At 54.7% G+C, this 27238-nt stretch overlaps 1 protein-coding gene across 1 annotated transcript in view; it reads right to left on the bottom strand.

The window, feature by feature from the left end:
- Positions 1 to 4932: 4932 nt before the first annotated feature.
- Ptpa (protein phosphatase 2 phosphatase activator) overlaps positions 4933 to 27238 on the bottom strand; it is a 27231-nt gene continuing 4925 nt past the window's right edge. Inside the window, exons 3-11 of the mRNA XM_026386371.2 lie at positions 26176 to 26273; positions 23875 to 23961; positions 19392 to 19517; positions 17966 to 18083; positions 16710 to 16809; positions 15784 to 15908; positions 13611 to 13711; positions 9588 to 9695; positions 4933 to 6439 (exon numbers count right to left, since the gene is read on the bottom strand). Of these exons, the coding sequence (XP_026242156.1) occupies positions 6362 to 6439; positions 9588 to 9695; positions 13611 to 13711; positions 15784 to 15908; positions 16710 to 16809; positions 17966 to 18083; positions 19392 to 19517; positions 23875 to 23961; positions 26176 to 26273 (941 nt within the window). The 3' untranslated portion in view covers positions 4933 to 6361. The remainder of the gene's footprint in view (positions 6440 to 9587; positions 9696 to 13610; positions 13712 to 15783; positions 15909 to 16709; positions 16810 to 17965; positions 18084 to 19391; positions 19518 to 23874; positions 23962 to 26175; positions 26274 to 27238) is intronic.

The following is a 27238-nucleotide window of genomic DNA, read 5'->3' as shown; positions in this document are numbered from 1 at the left end:
GGCTGATTCTTGTCCCAGGCACTCTGGGGCAGGGAAGACACTGGCTCAAGCTGGACTGCCAGGGCGCTGCCCCTCTGGGGCTCAGGGAAATGCTCAGCAGAACCACAGCATCAAGAAAATGGAACTGCCACTGCCACCACGCCCAATCCAGCCACAGGTGGAGAAAAGAGCACCTCAACTTGGAGACGGAGTCCTGTACCCAAGCCATGTCTGCCAGGGTCCCAGGAGCAGCAGTTGGGCCCCAAAGTTCGCTTCCAGGCCAGGGAGGCTGCAGATGCCCATCAGGAAACTGCTAGCCCTCCCCTCTCCCCGGTTCAAAGGCCCTGGAGGTACCTACTGCCTCTCTTGCAGGCCAACCAGATGGACTCTCAAACCCTGTCCCCCCAGCTCTCCAGCCCAAGAAGTCCCCGGCTCCCCTAGCCTGCTCCTTCCAAGGGTCTCTGGGCCAAACTACCCGCTGAGAAGTCACTGCCCCTTCCTTTACCTGAGGTCCCTAAGCACTGCCTCCATGTCCCTCCATCTGCCTGAAGGGACAAGCCCCCTCCTTCCCCCAGAGGTGCACAACTCCCAGGTACACTTTAGAGGAAAATATTTTTAGTTTCCTTTTTTCCCCTTAGTACAAGAGTAACATGAACATTGTGGAAAGATCTGAAAATCAAATAAGAAACAAAAAGTGAAGTTAATACCCAAATGCCTTTTCTCTTTTGTTCATAATGTTTAACATTTTCATGACCATCTGTGGAAACAGGAAAAACCAGTAGGATTTCCCAGAACTCTCACAGCCCCACCACCCAGAAATGAGCACATTCTCAGTTTCACCCAATAGATGGGCAAACAGAGGCAGAAGCATCTAGAATGTGGGTCTGTTTTTCACTAAAACAGGCTGCACTTCACCCACCATCCTTGCAGCTGTTCCCCTTTGAACCAGGGATCGTTTGCACCTTTCCAGAAAGAAAGAACACAAGCCTCTTGATAGCCCACTGTATGACTGCCCCACCGGCCTTGGACCACCCCAACCACTGGACAACAGAGCTGTTTCCCAGAGGCCACTGCAGGAGGCCGCCTGTTGCCTCCTGGATGCAGCCAGCCTTTGGCCCTGGCCTCCCTCCTGCTCCTCTGCAGCCACACTTGGTTGTCCTTCCCCTTCTCTGCTGTCCTAACCCACCCTCCTCTTTTCCCCAGGCCAGGGCACTTCTGCTTCACAAGCCCAGCACCCTGGGAACACTGTCTGAGGCCCCCACCTCCAGTGCTGGCCATTAGGCTTCAGGACAGCCATGGCCACCTGGTCTCAGGCTAAGTGCCCAGTCTCACTTCTTCCTATTGGATCTTTCCAGGTGATCTCACCCTCTCCTTCATCTCCATCATCCTCCCATGGGAGAACCCCTGACTATCTGGGTCCTTCACAGATGTGTCCCAAGCATCTGCCATGTGGGCACCTTCCTGAAGACATCAGCAGATGGTCGGAAGAGGGGCCTGCACTCCCAGGGAGCAGTAGGACAGGTGCCAAGAGCAGGTGCCCACCTCTCCCCTTCCCCAGAAGTCACCGGGCATACGTAACCACAGCCCCCATGGCCACGGCTAAGGCCACACTCAGGGCCAGGTGAGGCCTCTCAGAGGAAGTGAGGCCTTAGCTGAGCCCTGCAGAATAACCAGGGCTCCCCAGTGGGCAAAGGGTTCTGGGAACAGGGTCAACCGTTCAGTCACCCAGAGTTTGAGGAATGCAGAGAAGGCCAGTGCGACAGGGACAGAGAGCAGGGGAGGGCAGGGAGCCTAAGGCTGGAGCCCTGGCCGGTCCAGGGGGAAGATCCTGGCTCTGCGCCCCCATATGGGGGCCTGGGTGGCTCTGCCAGCCTCTGTGGTCAGGCCCCACGTTCTGCCCAGCAGAGCTATCTAGCCCAGCCCTCCCTGCGGAGCTCAGCACCTTCCCTCACAGACTGCTCCTTTCTGTGCTCTCCCAGAGACGGCAATGGGCCGGTGTCACCGGGAGCTCCTCCTCTTCCTCCATACCAAATTCCTACCTCCACGTCCCTCTCCTGGCTCAGGGTCTTCGACTTCTCTGACTTGGGCCTGGGCACCAGCGCCATCGCTAACAGCATTACTAACCCAGCACACAGTGGCCACCTGAGTTCCCAGCTCCCCAACCACGCCCATGCACATGAGCCTGTCCCCTGGCCTTCCCAGCCCGATGATGCCCTGGACTCACTGCATCACACTGACTGTGTGCCTGCTGTGTGCCAATGTCTGCTGGGCCCTGGGATCCCCAGCACTGGGTGGGCTGGCGCATCCCTGCCCTCCTGCGGCTCACTGAGCAGAGAAGCTTCACATAAATACGTACTTTTTGCAGAGAATTAAATGCACTTGGGTTGAGGGTCAAGGCAACATGCAGACTGCTATAGGAGTCCACAGCAAGGGCCCCAGGCTGGCCTCAATACCCTGCACGACCCCACACATCTCTGCTGCCACCTCCTGCCACCCACTCCTCCACACTGCTGCCACAGTGGCCTCACCAGCCGTCCTGGGCCTATGTCCACCATCCAGGGCCCACTCCTCCCACACAGCCTTCCTGGGCACAGTCCCTAAGTCCAGCGCCTGAATCACTGGCTGCCTCCCTCCCTGGCTGGTCCACGCTATTTCCCCACTAAGCTCAAGTTTCTTGAAGGCAGATGGAGATGGACAGAAGAGGGCCCTGCACTCCCAGGGAGCAGTGGGACATTTCCACGTTCCCAAGAGCCTTTTTATTAACGTGTACTTCACACTTGCTGGATTTAGGAAAAATGCAACACCTGACTGGGACCCGTCTTGGGCTCCAAGCCCCCAACCCTGTGTCCCTTCTGACCAATTCTGCAGGTGTGTACTGTGGTCTCTTTCCCTGACTTCTGCATGCAGAGGCAAGAGGGGCACAGCCTGCAAGCCCCCCTTGTTCCTGGGATCTCTTTGGCCTAGGGTGATGGGCAGAGCCCACCCTGCACTCCGAGAGCTTCCTTGGGACCCACTGGCCCTCAAGGGTGAGCAAGCAGCCACCTGTAGTGGGAGGCTCCATGTCCTGCCCCCTAGGCCTGAGGTGCTTCCCCCTGCCATCCTCACAACTCCACTGCCCCTGCTCGCCTGGCGGGAGCCGATGGCACTGCCTCACCTTTCCATGCAGGTGACCCTGGCACAACCCACCAGCATGGCTCCCACCACCATGCTTCCCGTGACAGAAGGACAGCAGCACTAGCCTGGCTGCCTCAGCATCTCAAGGACCAGCTCTCTCACCTCCCCTCTTGCCTGCACCTGGGCCCTTGTCCCACCCCCTAGACCCTCCCCTGCGCACCTCAGGAAGCAGCGTGCCCTCCCAAAGCCGTCCCCAGACCTCCAGTCCCACCTGCGCTCAGGCCTCTGTTCCTCCAGGACCCTGAAAAGAGGGGCAGGTATGCAGTTAAAAGCTGGCCTGGGAATCAAGATTCCTTCAGGGGGGTGGGCTTGGCGGAGGGCCCTCAGGGGGCCCTCGAGTGAGCAGATCTCAGGGGTCTTCTAAAACACTGGTGTGTCCAGAAGCATCATGAGGCTCCCTCCACCCATTCCCAGCTTCCCTTGGAAACAGCCTTAGCAGGACCCTGCCCCAGCTGCCCTTCTCCCTCCCCCACCTCCTCACCCTCATCATGGGGTCTGGTGGCTGCATCCTTGCCACACTGCCCCACCTCCGATCTTCTTGGGCGGCCCACCCTGCCCAGCCAAGGGCTAGACCAGCACCCTAGTGGCCGCTCTGGTCCTCCCAGGGGAAGAGGTGTGCCCAGCACCAGCACGAACCCTCTCCCTCTGGCTCAGCAGGAGTGGTGCAAGCTGCACAGGCCAAGAGGTGGGCTCTCCTCCCACACCTCCCAAAACCTGATCTGGACCACTGCTCGGCCCACCCTGTACCCTCTCCCTGGCCACCATTCTGTGCCTGACCTCAGCTGCAGCCTCCCAGACAGGTCCTGCTCCCCTCCCACCTCACCGCAGGCCCTTCTCAGGCACAAAACCCAGATTGAACTCCAAGTCCCCAGGCTGGGAGGCGGCCCTGGTCCCTGGCAGCACTGTGGACTTCCCCTGCAGCTGCTCTCGGCTGAGGCTTCCTCTAGTTCAAGAAACCTCTCCACCCCACCTTCCCGCTGTTGCTGCTGCTTTCTTTACAACACACTCCCCCACCAGCATCACTGCTTTTGGATCCAAGGCTGCCATGAACACACAGCCACCACCTATGAAATGACAAGCTCAGAAAGAAGTCAACTGTCCTGGGTTTCCTTGTCCCATCACCAGCAGCAGGCCTCAGGTTTGGCCTCACATGTGCTTAAAGGAACCCCTTAAAGGAGGTACAGGTGACCCAGTGCTGAGGCCTCCAGGGCTTGGGGAAAGCAGCTAAGACTGTTCACCACTCCAGCACTACAGGAACGGGGGGGGGGGGGGAGGGGGGAGGAGGAGGAGGAGGAGGAGGAGGAAGGCCACCCCCTTAAGAACTGCAGAGTGTGTCCCAGTGCCATGCCTAGAGGGGCTGCTTCATCAACAGCCACAGCAGGCTGGGCACAGCTCAGTGGCAGAGCTCATGTTTTGCAGGCATGAGACCAAGTTCCACCAGAGGACCAAACAGCACCACAACCAGCAGCCGTGACCACAAGCGTTTGCTCTGTGCTAGACCTGGGCTGAGGACTTCACATCCAATGGCTACTTTACAGATGAGGAAGCTGGGATTGAGAGAGATTTGGTCATCTACCCACAACCTTGTCACTGGGGGTAGGGATGGCAGGATTTGAATCCTGGTTTCTGCTCCAGAGCCTGAATTCCGTGTGTTGCACTGCCAGGGAAATCAACCCAAACTGAAATCCCTCAAGCCCCAGACACAGGGGCCCACAGGAAAGGACCTGATGGGACAGTCATGCAGAAAGGTGGCAGGAAAAGATGGGCCTCACACAGGCAACAGGTGCAAAACAGAGGCTTTAATCCAAACAGCAACAAAAGAGCAGGAGCTACAGGCCCAGGGGGGCACATGGGAACCAGGAGGGTGGTGATCTAACCCTGGGAGGGAGGCAGGCCCCGGGCCTCTCCTGGGAAACTTCATCTGTGACTCTCAAAATCCTGTCCCAGCCTCTGCCCAGACCATTGGCTGGTCCTGGTTCAAGCCTTCGGTTGTGCTTCTCAGTGCCCCCTCCCTGAAGGTTCTGTAGACTACACCAGGGAGGGGGCTGTGGAGAAGGGCAGGCCTGGCTGGGCAGGGAAGCCTGCAAGAGTCAGCCCAGGAACAGCCCCAGGAGAGACGTGGCCAGCTGCTGTCAGCACCCCCACCCTTGGGGGCCTGCCAGGCAGCCCTTCCCATGCTCCAGTCAGTGCCTGGGCCTGGGGGCCGTTGCTTACCTCATCCCGTGAGGGGGCGGGAGGACGAGGAGTGTGTGGCTGCAGCCTCTCCAGCCTCCCACACTGGCCACTCAACCTGCTAGAGGAGCAGGGCAGAAGCCCAGGGCTCGGGGGAAGCTGTGCAGTGAGGAGGGGGCAGAGGCAGCCGGGCCCTAGACAGGCTGGAGGAATGAATCCAGGTTCTCCACAGACCCAACAGCGAGGCCTCCCGCCCCGCCAACCAGTCACCGCTCCTTGCTGGGGAGAGTTCTGGGAAGACAGGCCACCCAATGAGACGGCTCTCCCGGGTGTCCAGGGCCTACCCAAAGGGCAGCTTCCATAGCTGGGCCAGCCCCGGGGTGGGGGTGGGTGGGGGGTGGAGGTATGCAGCTATGGACAGTAAATCTGGCAAAGTCAGGGGCCGGAGCACAGAAAGCCAGGACGGAGCTCTGGGTAAAGGTGCACTCTAGCCCTGGGGCCACCTGAGGAGTCTGGAAGGTCACTGGCTAGAACAGTCAAGGCCTCTCCAACACCCACCCTGCTCACCCCATGGCTGCCTGCCAGCCTCAGCCTCCAGCCCATATGCCCTCACTACATGGCTTAGGAGTGACCCACCCCTGCGTGGGGCAGCCACCCTAACCCCTAGAAAGGCCTCACCAAGTACTGGACCAGACAGCAATGGAAACAGTGTCTCCTCAGCCCCTGCCTCCGAGTGGGACTGGACAGGTAAAGCAGGAGAGGGGCAGGGAGCAGGAGTGGGGAACAGATCCTGTCCCTTTTTCTTGCCCATCCACCACAGGGGAGGTCAGGAAACTGGCCACACTTTGGTCACTTCTCCCAACTTGGGTCCTTCAGCTTTGGGATCTGAGCCCTCCTCAAGTCCCCACTTACCCACCCACCCAGTCAACAGCCTCTCATCAAACAGAAGAACAGAGGGAGGGGCAGGAGGAGGCGTGCCAGGGTCAGGGAGGGCACAGGAACCCCGGCCTGGATGGTGCTGGTGGCTTGGCCCCTCCTAGCCAGATGTGACAGGATGAATGGGCAGCAGGCTTCCGAACTTGAAGTGCTGGATCACAGGGAACTTCTCCAGGCACTGTGAGGAAAAGAGAGAGCGGAAAGGTAAGGCCACACAGCACCCGGCAGGCCAAGATGGGCCACTCAGGTCTCCGGGGAGCTTGGACAGCCAAGGAGGCTGGGACAAGCTGCTTCCGGTGTCCCAACAGGACCTAGGAAATGGCCAAGTCAGAGCAGGGCCTTCAAGGAAGGGTGACAGATACTCTCCTGTTCCCTATCATGAGAGCAAGGGGAGAGGGGAGGGGGGAGGGAGGGAGAGGGAGAGGAGGAGCCAGACTGGCCCCAGAGTGGAAGCCAAGAGACGTCACTTGGTCCAGAGGGAAAGCTGGATATGAGACAAAAAGGACCTTCCTAATCATGGGACCTCCCAGCCCAGCACAGGTCCTGGCCGTAGAGGTACGAGAACGTCTGAACATAAGCTTACAGAGCAGCTAGGGCCCATTTTTTCCACTTTTAGGTTCTCTGGACTGAAAAAAGGCATCTTGGCACTTCAGAGTGAGACAATGAGAACCAGCTGACACCCAAAGCAGTTCCCTGCAGCCCTGTGTGGGTACAGGGGCAAGAACATTGGACGCTGACACCCTGAACCCGCCTAGCCCAGCCCCTTCACAGAGGTTGACCTGCCCCAGAGGCTGGCTTAGTGCACAGGCAGCCCAAGCCTTGGCCACAGCCCTGCACTGGCCTCCTGTGCCCACAGTCCAGCTCAAGTCTCAGGGCAGCAACTCCAGACAGGCAGGCAGGGTCTGCCAGGCTGGTCAGGGTCTCCGCCCACACCTTTGGCCACGGAAACACGCAGTATGCTAGGTGCCTCACGGCTGGGCTAGAACAAGACTTACGGCCTCAGAGCGGGTGAGAGCTTCGCTCTGGCTATGGTTTTGACCTCAAGCTAATGCAGAGGGACAATGGGTGCTGGGACTGGACCAACTTCCCTCACCTCAGAAACCAGCTGCAGAAATGGGGGGGTGGGTTGGGTTGGGGGGTCCACAAGTCAGAGGAAAGGAGAGGGACACAAGGCTCAGGTGAGCAGGGTCCCAAGCCACAGCTAGGCCCCTGGTGTGGTTCCTGGAGGAGCAGCAGATCCAAACCAGGGACAAAGCAGCTACCATTATGCTTTGATCATCTGCAAGTGGTGGGAATATGGAGAGCAGGCCCTGAAATGCCAGAAAAGGTCAAAGGTCAACCTGCCTCCAGCTCTCATGTGAGAACCCACAGGAGAGGCCAGGGCAGAGCAGAGGCCAGAGGCTACTGGGAAGAAGTCAAGGCTCCCGGGCAGGGAGCCTCCAGCAAACCCTTTTCTAGGCACACCAGGCAGCCCTGCCGTGCACCTAGACAGAGAGCTGCCTCAACTTGTCCCTCACAGGGCTCCCAACACCAGGCCCTTGAAGGTCCCAGCAATTCAAGTAGAGGGGGCGTCTCCTCAGACACAGTGACGACCTCAGAAGAGACAGGCACTACCGCGCAAAGCCCCGGGAAGGCAGGCCAGGCAGGTCCTCCGAATCCTGAGCACCAGCACCAGGCCTGGGCAGGCTCTGTGGCTGCTCAGGAGGCCACTTCCCTCCAGCAGCCAACTGTGGCTCGTGGCCCTGGTCCTGCTAACCTCCTTCTGGACTTCAAAAGTGGTGGGTCTCAAAGGTCCCCACTGCCATATGAGAACTGGGCTGACAAAGTTCCCTGGGCCCTTGGGGACCATAGGTAAGGGTTGCTTGCTGCCAACTCAGAAGTGAGGGGGGGACACTATAAAGCCTGGGCTCTACCCCTCAGAGGAGTCACCTGGCAGCACCCAGGGCAGGGGCAATCCCAGCTCCCAGAGCAGGCAGCCCGGTAGATGTGTCTTGTCACCTATTGCTGCTCCCGTGACTCGTCCTGAGTTGGTGGCCATTTTCAGCAGTGTCCTCCTTGTGTTCAACAACCATAGAAATGCCGGCCACCTTTACCCTTCAACTGTCCTGCTGACAGCCTGCACTGTCTCTGGCCTGCCTCGGGGACCCTGGGCCAAGGTCCCAAACAGGGAAAGAAGGCAGCTACAGCACTGTCTTGACACACGAGTGGGGCAGGCACCCCTACCACCACTGCTGAGACAGTCCCCAGGGGTGGAGAGGGCCAGCACTGTGCTCAAGTTCCCAGCAGAGCTGTCAGAAAGGACAGAGCTGGGACAGAGGATACTGACCCGGGTGTACTCAGGCCGGAAGGAGCCTGGGCAGCCCCAGCAACTGCCTCTCAGATTAGAGAGGTATGTGGGCTGGAACCCAGACACAGGATGTGAAGCCCAGAGGAAGGGGATCCAGGGGGAGGGGCGGAAGGAGAGGTCTGGTCAGCTCTAGCAGCTCGCCATTAACCCCTTCAGGCCAAGCGCAAGGAGACAGGCCAGCTGGAAGCATCTGTGCTACTAAATCACGCTACCCTCTCAACCCCTCCCTGGTCCTGCCGCCACTCATAGACAGAGAAAGCTCTGAGCACCCCCTCACAGGAGGGAAGGAAGACTGACCAGGAGTCAAGACACGGGCAGCCACAGGACAACCACCAAAGGTACTTTGGGGTCCCATGGCTTCAGGTGAGGGACTACAGGTCCAGGTCTTCCTTGGCCAAGGTCAAGCAGCTTCTGCATTAGTGTGCCCAAGACATGGGAGGGCTAGTGGAAGGAGCAGGATGAAAAGACATCGGCTCTCTCCAGGCTGGGAGGGTGGTGCCAAGGAGCTGTGGGCAGGAGGCACCAAGAGAGGGGCAGCACCCCCCAGCAGGGGGAGCTCTAGCACCCGAGGCCCCTCCCAGCCACAGGTTTGAGAGTAGGGACAGTACCTGCCACTGGTCATTAAAATGCCAGTTCCCAGCCTCCCTGCAGATCCCCACCCACTCGGCAGCCACACACAGGGCTTCCGAAAGGGCCTCTGGAGGAGCCCCTTCCCAAGAATGCCTTGTTTCCTGTCACCACAGGGACAGACATTCAGGCTGCCTGAGGGTCCTCTGGGCTCACTGGGCAGACGGGACTCAGCCCAGTGCCTTTCTGACTGCCCACACACCAGATGGGGACTCTGAGGTTCCAGGTGTCACAGGCTAAGAGTTGGAGCAGAACAATGGGGGTGGGCGCAGCAGCCCTGGCCCCCACCCGCTTGGTCCCCAGCCCCAGGAACAAACAGCACGGTAGCAGGGGGATGGCGGCAGCCACTCACCTCAGCCTTATACATGCGGATGAGACCCTGGTTCACCTTGGACCAGGAGGGGACGGCGCTGATGTTCCACAGCTGGTTGGAGTGCTCTGCAAACGGGCCGGTCTTCATCTGGAAAAGAAGACCACCAGCTAAAAGAAAGTCACCCGGAGGCTGGCCCTGTCCCCTGCGGCCTGTGCTCTTTCTTTCACACGTACACACCAGGGCCAGGCCACAGCATATTCTGAGGGCACACATGCATGCAAGTGCCAGAAGCAGGGGTCCCCTTGGCCTCTGAGGCCCACTGGAAAAATACAACTGCACTTGCCTGTACCCCCAGTTATCACTCTTCCTGCAGCAAAAATAAGGGCTGGGTTTCTATCACCTGCCACATCCTGCACCCACAGAAAATGTCATGGCCACACAGATCCTGGTACAGCTCCTACCAGCTCCCTCAAGCCACAGAGTGCCTCTCCAGCAGTGGACTCATTCCCATTCAGATAACAGCAGCAGCAGCTTAGACACCCCCATTCCCTGCAGCATACTTGGTCCCCACCTGCCAGGCAGAGCTAGCGGGGCAGAGGAAAGGGGCTGCAGGAGGGCTGTGGTGGGTCTGGCCAAACATAGGCATCCACTGTCCCCTGCATGGCAGACAAGGGAGGGAAGGAATGTGGGGTGCACAGGAGGCAGGGGCACAAGCAGCAGATTCAGGAAAGACAGCCTGGCTGGCAGGAGGGAGGAAGGGATGGCAACCACAACAGCAAGACTGGCAGGGGACACAGTCTATCCTTTAGCCCAGAAGTCTGACCCTCCAGGAAGGAAGAACATTCACAACTTGGGAGAGGGAAGTGTGTGTGTGTGTGTGTGTGTGTGTGTGTGTGTGTGTGTGGTGTCTGGAGCTATTCTGCACTCCACAGCATGAGGCTTACAACACCATCCCAGCTCCCTCCCCAGCCTGTAGGCAGCACTATGCTGGGGAACAGGACTCAGCACTGGGGCCCCAGACTGCAGAGACAGACTGCAAAGCAAAGAGGCTTGAGTCTGGCAAGGAAGGAGCCTTGGACTCTGAGTGGGTGGAAAGTTCCAGATGAAGCTGTGCATGGAGGCTTGAGAGTGGGGGACTGTTCCATGTTCCAAGCAGAATGGAGAAGCCCTAAGTTCCCTCTGGGTGGTGGGGCACAAAGCCCTCAGGAGCACAGAGTGGCACCCCCAACTGAGGACCCACTGGGCAGGCCCCTCACTTCTCCAGGGAGGCCAACTCAGAGAGTCCATCTGTGCCCTGGTCCCCAGAGGCTCTTCCTGGCCCTTCCCTGCACCTCATAGCATCAGTGCACCCCAGCTGACAGGGCCCCTTTGCACAGCTTTATTCCAACTGTCCCACTTGCCAAGATGCCACCCAAGCCTTTCCCAGATGCCCCTTCTCCGGGTTCTCTGCAGGCGCTGGCCCAGCCTGCCTACTCCCAGGCCCTGTGAGCAAACTGCCCGGGAGGCACCCTGGTCTCTGCAAGGCAAAGGCATGCAGATGGACGCAGGGAAGGCGGGCCTTGCCCAGCAGGGGCATGGGCTGCATCTCCCAAAGGCCTCTGTGGCCTCGTGGCAGAGCCAGAGTGAGGCTGGGCTGTATGGAAAGGCAGATGTCCCCAGGCCTCCAGAGCCCCCAGGTCTGCCTAAGTCCTTCAGAAGGAGACTGCAACTCTGGGAAAGGAAAACAGATGAGGAAGAAAAAAGAAATTGGGGGCAAGGCGACGAAAAAAATTAGCTCATTCTAGCCACAAAGGGAGAAGAGCGCGAGAGAACGAGCAAGCAGGCTGCAGTCCCGCAGTGACCCCAGGGGAATCGTGTGAGTCAGAGCAGCCATATTGAGCAGGAAATTACTCACAGACGCTGCGTTCCTGCCTCTCCACTCCCCAGAGAATCGGCCTTTTGTAAATGGTTCCTCTGTCAGTAACTGAGGGGGATGGGCAGGGGGTGGGGGAGGCTCTGCACAGCGCCTTCCTGTCAGCTCCTTCCCTTCCAGCTGAAATCTGATCCCTCCCTTCCCAAAACTCCAAATTTAGAAGCCAGATTGAAACTGAAATTCTTTTCCTGCCTGCCCTGGGCTCTTAAAGGCGCCAGAGCTTCATTTCCCAAAGCAGAAGAAAAACTCCAGCACAGGGTCCTTCACTGGGGACGCATTCCAGGGGTACTAGGGCAGCAGAAGACTCAGGAAGAGCAGCCCAATTCCAAGATTCCCAACTTCTTGGTGTTTGGTTTAACCTCCTAGCTGCATCAAACCTTAGGAATTTCCAGGTCTCCAAAATAACATCGCCCCCTTTCTCAGCAAAGAGCACAGGGCCTCCACATAAACCCCCAGGCTCCTGAACCCGAGTCTGGGTGCACCAAACCAGGCCACTCACCCACCCACCACACTAAAGTGCAAGAGGGCTCTGAAGTAGAATTAAATACAAGTGTGAGGCTACCCAGCAGGTTCTGAGGCACACGTTCCCCAGAATCCACAGCTTAACACCATGTATTTCAGTGAGTCTCGACCCCCTGAAAACCAGCCCTTGCAGAGAAGGTGCAAAACAGCCCCAAACTGCCCCCAGCTCCCACATTTCCCTCAATTAAATATTACCAAATTCACCCAGAGTTCAGTGTGCCTTTAGCGCCACCTACTGGCTACAGTTCAAGAAAGGTTTTGGGGTTTTTATACCACCATAACCAACTAAACAAACAAAAATTGCAAAGTTTTAGCATGGACTCAATTCTCATAGTCCCTGAAGCTCCCACGACATTCCTCCTTCTCAGAATTACTGACAGGGATCTAGGAGCATGGCACAGCCACCAGAGGGAACCAGACAGCTTAGCCTTTGGGCCTCAAGGCCAGGGGGGGTTGATCTGCACCCCCAGCTTCCCACCTGCTCTTCTTCTCATCCCAGAGCCTCCCAGGGCTCTGCAGACCCCCACACTGCACTCCCAAGAAAGCAGTGCATGATCGGCTTTCAAGGCAGACAGCCAGGCTGCTGAGTCCTTCCGACCTTGGGCCAACTACACTGCTGAAGGCAGCAGATCTCCAAAAGCAAAGCAGTAGCCATCCAGCCATCAGTCCCAGCTCCATTTGCTGACTTGGAAAAAATGTGTCATTCCCCTTTGGCCTCTGGAGTTTGGCAGAAGCCTGAGCCGAATGTTGACCAGGAGCGGGGGTGAACTCTAGGCTGCTAACCATGTTTTTCCCTGCCAAGGAGGCAGCCCCCTGGGGTGGGAGTGCACAGGCACCAGGGGGCAGACAAGCATGTGGCTTTAGGGAAGAGATAAGAGCCACCTCTAGACAGCAGAGTTAGGGCACCCTTTGCAAATTCAGGGATGGGGGGTTGCAGGCACAGGGTAGAGACATGGAGTCTCCACACCTCCTGGAAGCAAGGCCCTAAGAGCCCTGGGCCCCAGGATTTCCTTGCAGTCAGGTGTCCAAATACAGCTCTTGGTGCTTGTCCCCTGAGGTTCTGGTTCAAAAAGCTAAGGCGAGGCCTAGGGATTCCGTAGAACCCCACCACCCATGGGGGTTCCCACCTAGGGAGACAAGAGCTTGCAGTCAGAGCCCTTGCCAGGTGGGTTGGGCCCAGCGACTGCCACCACAGGCTGCTCATTTTCACTTCTAACAGTTCACTCAGGCGCATGTCCTCAGGCACTAAGATATGTCCCTTTAGGTGAAAAGCTGTCCCCTCCAGGTCACTCTAGTCCTCCATTCCTACAATGGCTCTGCAGACTTTGGAGACCCCACCTAGAAGATGCTGGCCCTCCCCCCACAATGCCCACCACCCCTTCAGACCCACTGCACAGGTCGCCAAGTCTAGCTAGTAATTGAGTCTTAGATCAAGAGTCCTGCAGTGTCCAGAAGGCTGGTTAGCCCCTTCAGGAAAGGCAGAACGGACTTTCTCTTTCAATGCCCACTTTTAGTGCCACCCCTGCCACCTTTGGTAGCCCACCCTGGGCTGCTCTGAGCCATCCCAAAGCCATCAGCCCTGGTTCTCCTAAGCTGGAGGCTGTTTCCCTCCTGCCCGTTCCTCTCACCTCAGTGATAAACAGGATACACTCCAGGAACATATAGTCCTTGTGGTTCTCGTTCACAGCCTTCTCGTCCACAAAGTGCCTGGGCTCCAGGTACGGGTGGTCTGGGAAGAGCAGAGCCCTGGAGGTCAGAACAGGCCCTCAAGCCACTTGGGCTCCCCAGCCCAGCACTCTCCAGGGCCAGTTTTGCCTGCAATGTCCTCAACACTTGACCTCGCAAGAGCAATAAATGGCCTTCTCTGTGTGTCCAGTTGTGCATCACATGGTGATGCTCAGTCAATGAGGGACCATGCCCAGGAACAATCCTCCTGCAAGATGATCATGGAGGGGCTGGGGTGCTGCATGTGGCAGCAGGCATGGTGTACTGGGTTCAAACCCCAGCACTGAGACAGAAACGGGGTGGGGGAGGGAGAGGGGGAGGGAGAGAGAGAGAGAGAGAGAGAGAGAGAGAGAGAATGTGTGTGTGTGTGTGTGCGCGTGTGTGTGTAATGGAACTCAAACACTCCCATCAGCTAGTGATGCAGCCATCATGATGCCACAGTATGGAGCAGAACCTGTCACTCTCAAGGTCATGGTGATGCTGGTGCAACAAACCTGCTGCCTTACCAGTCACAGAAAACAACACTCACACTTAGGTACTATACATAACACCTGATCATGATGATAAACGACTGCTACTGCTTTATGTTTTTACTATACTATACTTTTTATCATTATTTTAAGAGTATACTCTTATGTACAAAAAAGTACCATAAAACTGTTTTGGAACACCTCTTTATATATTATTTATATATATATATATATATATATATATATATATATATATATATATATATTTTAAACTTTAGGTGGACACAATATCTGTTTTTATGTGGTGCTGAGGATGGAACCCAGTGCCTCGCGCATGCCAAATGAGCGCACTACCACTTGAGCCCCATCCCCAGCCCCTGGAACGCCTCATCTTTATGGCCACCGGCCTGTTGCAGGAGACAGCTAAGTACGGCTCAGCTGTCCCAGGCGGCGCAGGAAGCACAGGATGCTGGCACAATGAGACCACCTGAAAACGCGCTTCTCAAACTGTGTCCACCATGAAGTGACCTGACTGTGTTCTCAGGCACTCAGATGGCTGTCTCTCTCTAGCTGTGACCCTGGATGAAGGAGGTCAGCCCTGTTTCCTCACCTGGGCGGTGAAGATGAGAACAGTGGCCCCTCGGGATGTTGAGGACCACATGACAAAAATCACCACACAGCACTCAGCACCACGCCTGGCCTTATGCGGGCAAAGACCCTTCACTGGGTGACCCTCCATTGGGTCACTGAGAAGATTGTGGGGTCAGGGAGTAACCTCTACCTAGGCACTGAGGGCAGCACCTCACACAGAGAGGGGTCCTCTACGAACAGGCACCCAAGTATCACCTTGTAGGCAGTTCAGCCTACATTATAAAATAGAGATGAACCGAGTGCAGATGAACCCCAGTGGTGCACGCCTATAATCCCAGTGGCTTGGGAGGCTGAGGCAGGAGGATTATAAGTTCAAAGTCAGCCTCAGCAACTCAGTAAGCCATCTCAAAATAAAATATAAAAAGGGCTGGGGGTGTGGCTCAGTGGTTACGTGCCCTGGGTTCAATCCCAGTACTAAAAAAAATAAAAAAATAATAGAGACTATGACACACACCCCCAGCCCACTGGTGGATCCTGAGCGACTGACCACGTCTGGAGAAGTTTCACAGTGGGGCATCACAGAGCAGGCCTGTCCAAGCCCCACAGGAAGCAGCCTACACCCCAGCATGGCAGCAGTTCCCTGATGGGCCCCAGCACACAGCTTGATAATAAGTGGATGACGTTGGTCATCAAATCGAAAGAGCCCCTCGTTTTCAACATAAAATCCCGCAGTTGCTGCCAGGAGCAAGGTGCATTTCACACAGTCCATTATGCATCCTTGCTCCAGCCCATGTCACTTTCCATTATCTTGGTGGCACTCGGCCTCCACCTCCCCCGGCCAGCCACGCGGGCTCACAGCAGAAGGTCGACAGCAAACAGTCTTCATCAATAGCGGGTCTAATGCCCGGCTTTACAAGCTGTCACTGTCTGCCCTGGGCAGGAAGAAGGGAAGGGAGGAGGGGCACACGGAAGGCACCCAGGGTCCAGGCAAAAGGATGGGTGCCCCCTCCGTTACCTATCAGCTGTGAACTGCCCCAGATGAAGGGCAGAAACTGGAAATCATCCAGGCCCCACACACCCTGGCTGCCAGCCGGTTCCATCCGGTATGTTTTCTGGAGCTTCCTCATAACCTCCAGGTACCTGCATGGGAAAAGGGGGTGAAAAGTGAGTACAGTCTCCACCCCTCAGCCCCTGCCTCCAGAAGAAGGCAGCCAAGAACCACAGAAGGGCGTAGCTGGACAAAGACGGGAGGCCCAGCCAGCACCTCCAAACCACGTCACTCTGTCCCCCCACTCAAGTCTTCTTTCTGCAGGAAAAAGGACAAAACACCGACTAGGAAACTGGATTTTGTTGCCATCAACTACAGCAAGTGAGACCTCAGGCAAGAGCCTCCACTTCTCCAACCTCCAGGTGCTGTTGAGAGGTTGGCGGGAGTCTAAGAGATCATCTCCTTGGTCCTCTCAGCTCCAACCTCCCATTTTGTCAGAATGGGGCTTCCGCAGGCCGCACCGCCTGTGGGCCTGTGCACTGGCATGGCGGAACGCACCCAGGAGCAGAGGCTCTGTGCACAAGGCACTGCCCAGTGGGCTGCCTGGCTTCAGGGGCTGAGGCATCTCAGTGGAGACCGTCTCCTTCTCTGTGAAAGGAAGGGGACGCCTGCACTTCAAAGGGCTGTCACGGGACTCTGTGAGCTGAGCAGGACTCAGGACGGTGCCTCACAGGCCCAGCACCAGGAGCATAGCTCACGACACTTCCTTCCCTGGCCTTCATTTGAGGCCACAACCAGGTGAACAAGGAGTTGTGGACGCCCACAGCCAGGGCTCAGTTAGGACAGGACAAGGGTTGTAGGCACTAAAGACCCTCCGGCACCCCACCCCAGGACAAGAGACCCCCTTGGCTCCCAACCCCAGCAGCGCCTCTCCTGCCCCTGTTCCCCCTTACCGATTGAACACCTTGAAGACAATAGCTATCTGGTCGTCCACCCGGAGCACCCCGATCTTGCAGAGACAGCAGAGGAAGGCAGCAAAGGCCGCCTCGTGCCCTAGGGGAGAAGAAACAGCCAAGTGGACAGTCTTCCGGGAGAAAGTCCGGGCTGCTCCTGACCTGCTAGAGGCCAGCGAGGAGGTAACAAGCCCTCTCTCCTACCCAGGAGGACCTGGGCCTTTCCAAAACATCCATAAGAGTTCCCCAAAGGCCCAGGCTAGTTTTTGTTTTTTGTCTTTTTTGATACAAGGATTGAACTAAGGGAAACCTCACCAGTGAGCCATAACCCCAGCCCTTTTTGTTTTCTACTTTGAAAAGTGTTTTGCTAAGTTGCTTACAGCCTTGCTAAATTGCTGAGGCTGGCCTCAAACTTGCAAACCTCCTGCCTCAGCCTCCCAAGTGGCTGGGATGACAGGCGTGAGTCACTATACCTAGCCAGGCTATTAGCTTCTTAAAAAGACACGTACCTGCTGGGCACGGTGGCTCATGCCTGTCATCCCAGCCACTGGAGAGGCTGAAACAGGAGGATTGCAAATTCAAAGCAAGCCTCAGCAATGGCAAGGCACTAAGCAACTCAGTGAGACCCTGTCTCTAAATAAAATACAAAATAGGGCTGAGGATGAGGCTCAGTGGTCAAGTGCCCCTGAGTTCAATCCCCAGTACCAAAAAAAAAAAGGGGGGGGGATTGTACATTTTATTTTATGGTTTTACTCATTCAGCATGCCTACCCAATTTACTGAGCACCTACTATTTTTGTAGTCATTGTCCACGTCAGGTACTGGGGAGATAGTAACAAATGAGAACACGGGTAGGAGGCAAGAGGCACCAGGGAGTGGGGCCAGATGCTGCTAGGGGCACAGAGGCTCTTTCATCTGACAAAGCTTCTGTAAGCAGTTGCCTTGAGGTATAGTAAGTGCTCAATCAATTATTATTCGAGTGATGATACCGAGCTCACAGAGACTATCTTTACAAAACCAGAAATCAGCTCTGAGTAGCCACCATGCATGTGGCATTGGCTCCCCCTGGTGGCCCAATCCAGAGCTGCAGCATTAGGCTAACCACACACACCTCCCCAAAACAAGGGCACCCAAGCAGGCCCCAGTAGGCTGTGAGGGCTGGGGGAACTGCTGCCAGCTTGGAGGGTCATGAAACAATCCCCAGCAAGAAGAAAGCTGCGAGGCCAAACCCACACAGACCCCACAAGCAGCAGATACCTGTGCCGTAGTCGATGCGCGTGGAGTTCCCCACAGACTCCTTCAGGTAGACAGCCACTTCAGGCACGGCTGCGGCCAGCTGAGGGGGCACAACTGTGGATACCAAGTTTTCTGCTTCCTGATAGCACAAGAGACACAAAGAGAGGGCAGCAGGTCAGGTAGTATGTGGGGCAGCACCTGGCTGGGGCCCAGGCTGCCATGTAGGATGGCCCTGTGCCCTGATCCGAGTGCCTCAGAAGGAGGGACACTTACTTTTCACAGCAGAAAGAATACCCTGAGGTCACCTATCACCTACTGACCTTCCCCCTGGGCACAGGGGTCTGAGGCCAGGACGGAGAATCTACTCTCCTTCTGGTAACTCACTGGGAGCCCAGAAGGACTCTGGGAGGCCAAGGCTACTGTCCCCATAGTCAACATCCTTCACACTCCAGAGCAGCAAGAGCCTGTGTCATAAATATGCCAAAGAAACACAAAAGAATGTCCCAAGCAGCATTACTCTCCCTGATGGAGAGCCCAAATACTCTGCAGTTTGACATGGTGATGAGTGTAATGGTAAGAACATAGGTCATGATCCATCTGGCTGGCCAGGTGCAGTGGCGCATATCTGTAATCCCAGCGGCTGGGGAGGCTGAGGAAGGAGAACTGCAACTTAGCAAGGCCATTTCTCAAAAAATTAAAAAAGGGCTGGGGAAAGGGCTCAGGGACAAAGCGCCGCAGGTGCAATCCCCAATACCAAGCAAACACTTTAGATGGGCTGCTCAGGTCTCTCTCCACCCCTCCCCACCCTCAGAAGAAGCCTTGCTGGAAGAGCCTCCTGTGCACCGTCCAGGGTGCTCCTCACGCAAATGCAAGCAACACACACACGTACTTTATTTCCTCTTTCTCACCACCTGCATCACTACACGGGCTCTTCCTTCACTTGACATTAAGTCACAGATTCCCTTCCAATGAGCTCCCTGCACAGTGTCCTTATTCTTCTTTATAGCTGCATGGTACTCCATGGTGTGGGTGGCCCAGTATTTCGATGGGTACTTGGGATATTTCCTATCTGCTGCCAATACCAACAGTAACTTAACAAGCAGCCTCCTGGCTGGGTATTTAGCTCAGTGGTAGAGCACTAACTCAGCAATTGAGAGACCCTGGGTTCCATCCCTAGCACCACACAAAAAACAAATAATTAAGTAAAAAAGTAAGCTTGTTTATGAGATCATGTAACCACAGTAGCAGTTCCCAGAAGATGTCTGGGACATACGGTAAACACATTTGCAATTTGAGAAAATGGAATTGCCATTTTAACAAATTCCCTGTGACTTTTATGTGTCCGAAAACTTGAAATGCCTGCTCCACACACGTAGGCCCTTCTCCCTCCAGTGCCAGAACCAGCCTCCCACCGGCCCACCCCACGTCTGTGCTGTGGCAGCCTTACCTCATCGAGCTTGGCATACCAGGTCCTGTAGGCCTTGTTCCCAAATCGAGAGGGCTGGTCCACCGGAGGGGTCTCATCAATCCACCTGTCGAGTGTGTTGAGAAGGGCCACCAGCTTCTCAATGGCCTGCACAGTGGAAGAGAGGTACCAAGTCAGTGACCTGTGGCCCTAGGCCAGAGCAACCGAGGGAAGTCCCAACTGCTGCTAGATGGTGACGCCTCACCATGGCACCTTCTGATCATCCTCCTTGCTGACCCCCTTTCTTCCCAACTATCCTGAAGGTGAAGGAGGGTCATGGGTGCAAGGGGCAGTGGAGCTTTAGAGAGGGACCAGCACTAGGCCAATGGGAAGGAATGGATGGTTCAGCACTCTTTCTATGGAGGGCTGCTGGACAAGCACAAGTCCGGCCCTGAGCTTTGCTAAAATAGAGTTTATTGTGGCCTTCCATAAGGACACCTTCTCTCCCAGAATACAGAAGTGTGAAAGGAAGGAAATGAAAGTGGGGAGTGGCCTGCCATTCACAAATGATCCACATCTCAACATGCCCTCTGCTTTTTTTTTCAAATGTACTTTTTAGTTGTCAATGTGCCTTTATTTTATTTATATGTGGTGCTGAGAATCGAAACCCAGTGCCTCACACATGCTAAGCAAGTGCTCTACCTCTGAGCTCCAGCCTAGCCCCCTCTGCTCTTTTCATACTTTGTCTTTTCCCATGTTTAGCACGAACTCTAACGGCAGATGGGCCTGTATTCAAATCTTAGCCAAAACACTACTGAGCTGCTGCAACTATAGTTGTGAGCCTCCATTTCTTCATCTCAAGTCCAGGAACAAGGGTTCCTACGGTGCACAGTGCCCACACAGGGTGGCGGGGTGACTGATGCACATGTGGACTTGAAACCCAGAGGAACCTCTTCCCACATCAGCACAAATTGAATGCTATGATGCCCCTACTGAGTGGGCACATCCCACTGCACAGTGCATGGCAATTGATCTGGCAATTCCTTGCTACTAAATGTCTGGGCCGTTTCCAATTGTTTCACACCACAGACCACACTATGGTGAATGATCTTCGACTCAACCTCCATGGAAATGCTGGACCATCACATGCAACGCCCACCTCAACACCTTTCCCTCAAAAGACAGGGACCAGGGAGTGGAAACGGTGCCACGGAGACGAGAGGCATGAGCGCACAAACATCACTCAGAAAACAGATCTGGGCAGCTAGAGACTGTGGCTTGGAGGAGCTGGCCAGAACTGAAGGCAGGAGGGAGAGAGCACGCAAAGGCAATCCCAAACCAGGCAGATCCTACCTGTGTCTACAGGAACGAATGGCATCAGGAGAAACCTCAAGGAAACCCTGGCAATAGCTAGGAACCAGCAGGGCAATGCCCACAGAAAAAGCAGTGTCTTAAAGGCAGAGTCAGGTTGCAGCTGTGTGCAGGGCTGCTATTGTGAGTGGAGATGCCAACGGCTATTGTCTCCCTGTAGTGGGGGGACTTTGGCCAATGAAATACGGGCTAGTCTGCAGACCCAGCTGTGTCCAGTCAGGAAGCACCAACCACGTCACAGGCAATGTGCCGGGCTGTGCAGCCCGTTCCCCTCAGCTCCCTTGTACCTGTGCTCAGCACATAGGGGAAAGGAAGAGAACTCTCCCTTTAATACCTGGCTGAGGCAGATTGCTAGGGTGGCATAAAGCTGCCTTGCCGAATCATGACAGCAAATGCTGCTACAGCCTGGCTTTGTGAAGAACCAGGTCACCAGGAACTGCTCATGAGCACAGCCCAAACCAGACCCCATGCAGCAACCAGGGCTCAAGAAGGGTGATAAGGGAAGCCTGGCTCCAGGAAGCACAGCCTCCCTGGAGGTCCCTCCAGGCCCCAGCTTCCCTGGGCACTGAAGGAGACCAAGGCGTGGCTCCAAGAGGCAGGAGCCAGGCCCCAGCTGCCAGTTCAGCTGGGTCAATGAATGATTAAAAGGTTCCCAGCTCCTCCTCCTGGAGAGGGCTTTTTAAATGCAGAGGCTGCGGAGTCTGTGGAGGGAAGAGTGAAGGAGGTGGGGGACTATGAGCTGGATTCCCTTTGAAGCACCAAGAATAACCTGAGGGCCCTCCTTCTGCCTAGAGCAGGGCTTCCTTTTTGGATTTCATGGACCAGGAAAACTTCCCCTAAAACTCTTATCAGCCATCATCTCATCGCGCCCCCTTAGCATGTTAGAAAAACAAACAACAAAAATAAACCTCCTATCCACTATCACCTTTATTTTACAAAAACAAAAAAAAATAACTCCCAAAGAGTAGGACAGGCATCTAAAATAAAATCTATCTTTTAAATCTAAAGTACAATCTAAATCTAATATAAAAGCTACTAATCACAGGCTGAGACCCGCTCCCTGCCCCAGGCTGTTCTCGGCTTCAGTGTGTGGAAGCTGTAGCCAGGTCATTCTGCCTGTGCTGGAGCAGCAGCCACCATCTGTGAGGAAGGAGCCAGAGCTGAGAGGACAAGGCAGCTCAGCAGTTGCGCAGGGCAGGCGGAAGGAGGAGAGGCCACAAGCCATGCACAGTTCCTCTGCTACCCTGCAAGCTGTGGGCAGAAGCCGAGAGACCGCTGGAGACCAAATTAGTCATCTCTGCTCAGAGTCAGGCCAGCACTGGGATGAACCCAGGTCAGAAAGACCCCAGATGAAGCAATAGCATAAACATTAGTACCCAGTAAAACCTATCGAGAACACTAGCAAGAGAGCAGCAAGGGCCTGTAGTCCGTCAGGCACGGTAGGTGGGGAAAAACCCTGCACAAGATTTCAGGGGCCCCTCCCTGGGGCCATACATACATACATCTGTTGTCTCTTCTCACCATACAGATGAGGACACCAAGAATCAAAAAGGGCAAGGTCACTAGGTTTGGAAGTGGTGCAATAGCAATCCCAGTTAGCCTGACTCCAGAACCCCAGCACATAAACAATGCCACATCCTGCCAAAAGAACAGCTCTTACATTAAGACAATGCCTGGCATGGTAGCCGTTTCCCATATACCCTCAGGAGCAGCTGAGGAACCAGAGAGGGATTGGCAGCTAAGTATCTGCTGGGGTAACTATGACATTCCCCTTTAATTAGCCCCTCCATATTCCTGGCCCACTGAGCAAGATGAGCAACCTCCCCACAGGCTCAAGGAGGAACCTTTTCTCCTGCCAGTCACCTGTGCCCTGAGCCACAGCCCAGGAAGAACCAACCTAAAAGCCACTGGTGGGCTGGCTCCCAAGGGAAGGCTACCTATCTACACCCAGCACAGGCCTAGCTTCCCCAAGAGGACGGGAACAAGTCCTGGGCCACTGAGTAGCTAGAGAGGGCCCAAGAAGAGGAAATCCACCAGGGACACAGTGTGAGGGCCGAGTGGGCAATGTCAGCCTTGGAAGGTGAAGAAACTGGGCCAGGGCAAGCCAGCCCTTACGCAACAGGCCCCAGGCTGCGGTTGGGTAGGCCAAAGCATTGAGAGAGGACATTAGGCTCTGATGGCAGAGATAAGAGGTTCACAGTGGCTCTAGGCCAACTAGAACATGAACCCAAGAGGCCACTGAAGGCCTAGGACCTAGCCCTGGTAGATGGCACTGCCACAGTGAACAGTCTGCAAAATACGCCCTCCCACAGGTTCTGCCTGCCCACAGTTCCTGACCACCCCGAACAAAGAAATCTGCCTGTGGAACCACCAGAAAGCACCACTGAGCAGTGCAAACCAAACACCAACCAAACAACTGCATGTGACCTCTGCTTCACATTTCCCCTTCTGAGAATGAAACCTCAGGAAATAGGCCCACAGGTCTGTGTGTCAGCTGTGATCAGAGCAGCAGTGTCCAGGGACACAACCTTAACCCTCAAGTCAGGGCTGTTTAAATAAACAAGGGCTGGGCGGATGAGGCAGTCACTCAGTGGCAGTGCCAAGAGGCGTGCCAAGAGGCACTGAGGGAAAGGTCAGCTTTTTTGATAGGGTTACACACATTTCAATAAGTGATCTCTCCAGGGAGCACATTTACTTCTTTTGTCCTTTATTTTAGTTTCAAAAGTTATATTAAAATGCCAGGTAATCCCTGGGGTTCAATTTCCAGGACCAAAACCAACAAAAATGCAGGTATAAACTGGACGAAGAGTTACAGGTGAGGTGGTCACACCTGTGATCCCAGTGGCTTGGGAGGTGAGGCAGGAGAACTTTTGAGTTCAAAGCCAAAACCTCAGCACCTTAGCAGGGCCCTAAACAACTTAGCAAGGCCTTGTCTCAAAATAAAAAATAAAAAGGGCTGGGATATGGCTCAGTGGTAAAGTGCCCCTGGTTCAATCCCTGCTACTAAAACAAAACAAAACAAATCTGTGTACTGGCTTTGATTCCAGTTTTAAATTTTCATCTCCTCAGACATAAAATGTTAGAGCTACGGACAGCAGAACAAACCACGTATCTGGCGAGCAGCCAGGGTGGCACAGCAGCAGGCTCCGCCTACCTCAGAGACTCTGTACTCAAAGGTCAGCTTCTTCCCCTTCACGCCTTCGTTGAGGGTGAGGATGAATCCAATGTAGTCAGCGTAGGCCTAGCAAACAGAGGAGAGGGCATCAGACCCCACCTCCACCCATACTGCTCTGGCTCCCAAACCCATGGGAGGGCTCAACACATAATGTCACATACTCAGTAAAGCTGGCAGTTCCCAAGTACAATGACACCTGGTTCTAGTTATGCTCACTGAATGCTTACTGTCGATGCCAGTGGCTTTCCTGCACAACACCCCCATGAGGGGGATACTACTGCTGTCCCCACTTCACAGATGAGGAAACCAAGACTTCCAGTGGAGGAGTACTTTGCCCAAGATGTTCCAGGACCAAGACCTCACCAGACACGGAGCTGGGAGCCAGCCAGCCCAACTCCATAGCAGAGTACCTGGGCGCCTGACCACTGTGCTACACTCTAGGACTCCAGGGAAGACCTCCAAGGGTCCTTCCCCATCATCTTCCAGATGTCCTCCAGGGTGTCTGGCTGCAGTGCAGAGGCTCTGCTTCCAGGAGCTGTGTTCTGCCTACAGCCAGGTCCCTGGCACATGCAACCCCAGCTTCCTGCTGGACCCCTCCTCAGAGCCAGGCTGGAATGCACATGGGAACCAGGTATTCCTACACCAGACACTCCTGTCAGCCCATACCAGCTGATGAGATGAGCTGGGTGCAAAAGAGTTGGCTGTATCTATAACTATGAAAACGGCGAAGAAGCCTCTCAAACACGAAAATAACTTTTTCTCAACTGCTGAGGTTAGGGATGGCTCTGAGACCTCAGGTATCAGCTCCCATGCTAGAAGGCAAGGGGAGCAAGGGAGGTAAGAGGCAAGAGAGCAGGCACACCCTGAACCTCTCTATTAATTGGGGAAAGGACATTGGATAGAAAGTTCTACCCAAATAAGGCAAGAGATTGGGTTTCAAAGGGTGGAGTCTTGCTCGGTGATGTCTTGTAGTCAGCAGATTGACTGACATCTTGGCAAGTCATGCCCATCTCAGGTGCTGTGTGGGATCACAGGCAGAGCAAAAGGAAAGGCACACATACATTGCAGAGCCCAATCAGGCGGCAAAGTCAGACCAGTCCCCTCATATCACTCAAATGCGCAGAGCTCACACACAGCCCATGAATGGCTCAGGACAATGTGTTCACTCACTGCCTCACAGGGATCCTGGGGATCCCAATACACTAGCAGGTGAAAGTAGAGAAGCAGGTTTCAATGGCTCCCAGAGGACAGTTGACAATGCCTGGAGACATTTTTGGTGCTAACAATTGAGTAAAAAGGTGCTGCTAGCATTCAATGGGTAGAGCTAACCACGCCTGGGACAGCCACCTGCAATAATTCTCTGCCCCAAAATGTCCACGGTGGAGATTGAGAAACTCTGAGGCAGGGAAGCTAGAGATTAAAGGACTCAAACTCAGTTTTCTGGGCAGCTGGAGAGGCCAAGATGTTTATCCAGGGAAGACTCAGAACACTGAGAGGCAGACATGTGAAGAAAGAGCCATAGGCTGGTGACCCCTGACCCACCAAGACAAGGCACAGGAGCTGCAGGGTCTGGGCTCAACGCAGCAGAGCAGATCCCAGTCCTCAGAGAATCTGCCAGGCACACAAGGGCCCCTGGCCTGCCCGCCTGCATGAATGACAGCCACTCTCTATCCCAGCTGACCAGATCAGGTGTAGGAGCTTGATAGAAGCTGGACCCAAGGCCTTCCCTAAGAATTCAAAATGGGCTTTGTTTTTCTCAGTCCCCATCTTTCCACAGCTGGACCAGAAGCCTGGCATGTACAAGCTGTTTTCTTTTTTGCCACTATTTGAGCTGAGCAGCAGAGAAACCCTGAGCCCTGTCTGCCCACAGTCCCTAGCTATTTTTAGGCTCAGCCATGTCCCTGGCCAAAGTGAACATGAAACAGCCTTTTCTATCTCTGACGCACTGGATCCCAGTGACAGATATTATTCAGAATACTCACATTCAGCCAGTACAACAATATTCAAGGCCATGGTCTATGACAACCAGAGTAGAACTTTCTAGGGCTACCAGGGACCTAGCCCTGAGACTTCCTGATCCAGCATCTCTGAAGGCTGCCCCTGAGGGCAAGGGACAGTCAGCAACCTTGCCATTCCTCTCCTTTACTTCTGACAACTCAGGCTCCAAGAATAAGAAAGGCCAAGATACTCATGGCCTCAGTCATGCCTAGAAAACCCTGTCTATGAAGAGGCCCAACCTCTCTCCCAGTTCTAACTCTACAGTACAGACACCATGGGTACCTGAGAACGCTTCCATTTGCCCATGTCTGGAACTGTGTGGATCTCCTTTTTCGGAATGATGAAGTTCTGAGCGCCTGAAGGGGTCTCCTCTGAAGAATCTTTATAAAGATAATGAAATGGCAAATAGGTAATTAGAATCCCTCCCCGGCTACATACATACACATGCGTGCTCACTGTTATTTCTCTTTTCTAAACCAAGACTCTAACACCTGACCCTAGCAGAGCCAGACATGCACTTCCAGGACAAAGAAATAACTTATTAAGCCAAACCCACGAGCCTCCTGCCTTCCTTACTCTGCAAAGATAAAAGGCGAGGTGATCCTAGCAACCTGGGAGGTTGAGGTAGGAGAATAATTAGTTTGAGGCCAGCCTAGACAACTCAGTAAGGGCCTGTCTTAAAAAAAGAGAGACTAGCTGGGCACGCTTATAATCCCAGCGGCTCAGGAGGTTGAGGCAGGAGAATCACAAGTTCAAAGCCAGCTCAGCAAAAGTGAGGCGCTGAGCAACTCAGTAAGACTCTCTCTCTAAATAAAATACAAAATAGGGCTGGGGATGAGGCTTTAGTAGCCATGGCCTGGCCTCCCACTGCCTAACTGGGCAAGAGAGTTAGAAAAATAAAACCAAGTTGATACACAGGCAATTTAATGATGGAAAAGAGAAACACAAATTGCAAACAACATTAGGAAAAAACCCACCAACTCCCAAATAAGCAGAGACCAGTAAATTACCAGTGAGCCCTTTTCCCAAATAGGGCTGGCGGATTAAAACAACTGGCCCTGGACTGGGGAAGCGGAAAGATAGGAACTTTCCTGCATTGTATCAGCAGGAGAGACAGTCAGTAGGACCCGCTCAGTGGCACTCTGCTGTCTCCTCAAGAGCCAACTCAAGCAGTACCTATGGGGCCAACAGCTCCTTACAGCAACCTTCCCTTCAGATGCACTTGTCAAAGAGACTGAGGAACACACAAAGGCACTTACTACACTGAAAAAAAACTTGGAAACAACCCAAATATCAATCAATAAGGTGATGGGTAAACAAGGATATGACCACATAATGGAAATAT

The sequence above is a fragment of the Urocitellus parryii genome, chromosome 4 (genome assembly GCF_045843805.1).
Source record: "Urocitellus parryii isolate mUroPar1 chromosome 4, mUroPar1.hap1, whole genome shotgun sequence".
NCBI classification, from domain to species: domain Eukaryota; kingdom Metazoa; phylum Chordata; class Mammalia; order Rodentia; family Sciuridae; genus Urocitellus; species Urocitellus parryii.
Note: the sequence above shows the minus strand (reverse complement) of the source record. Positions and strands in the feature narration are given on the sequence as shown.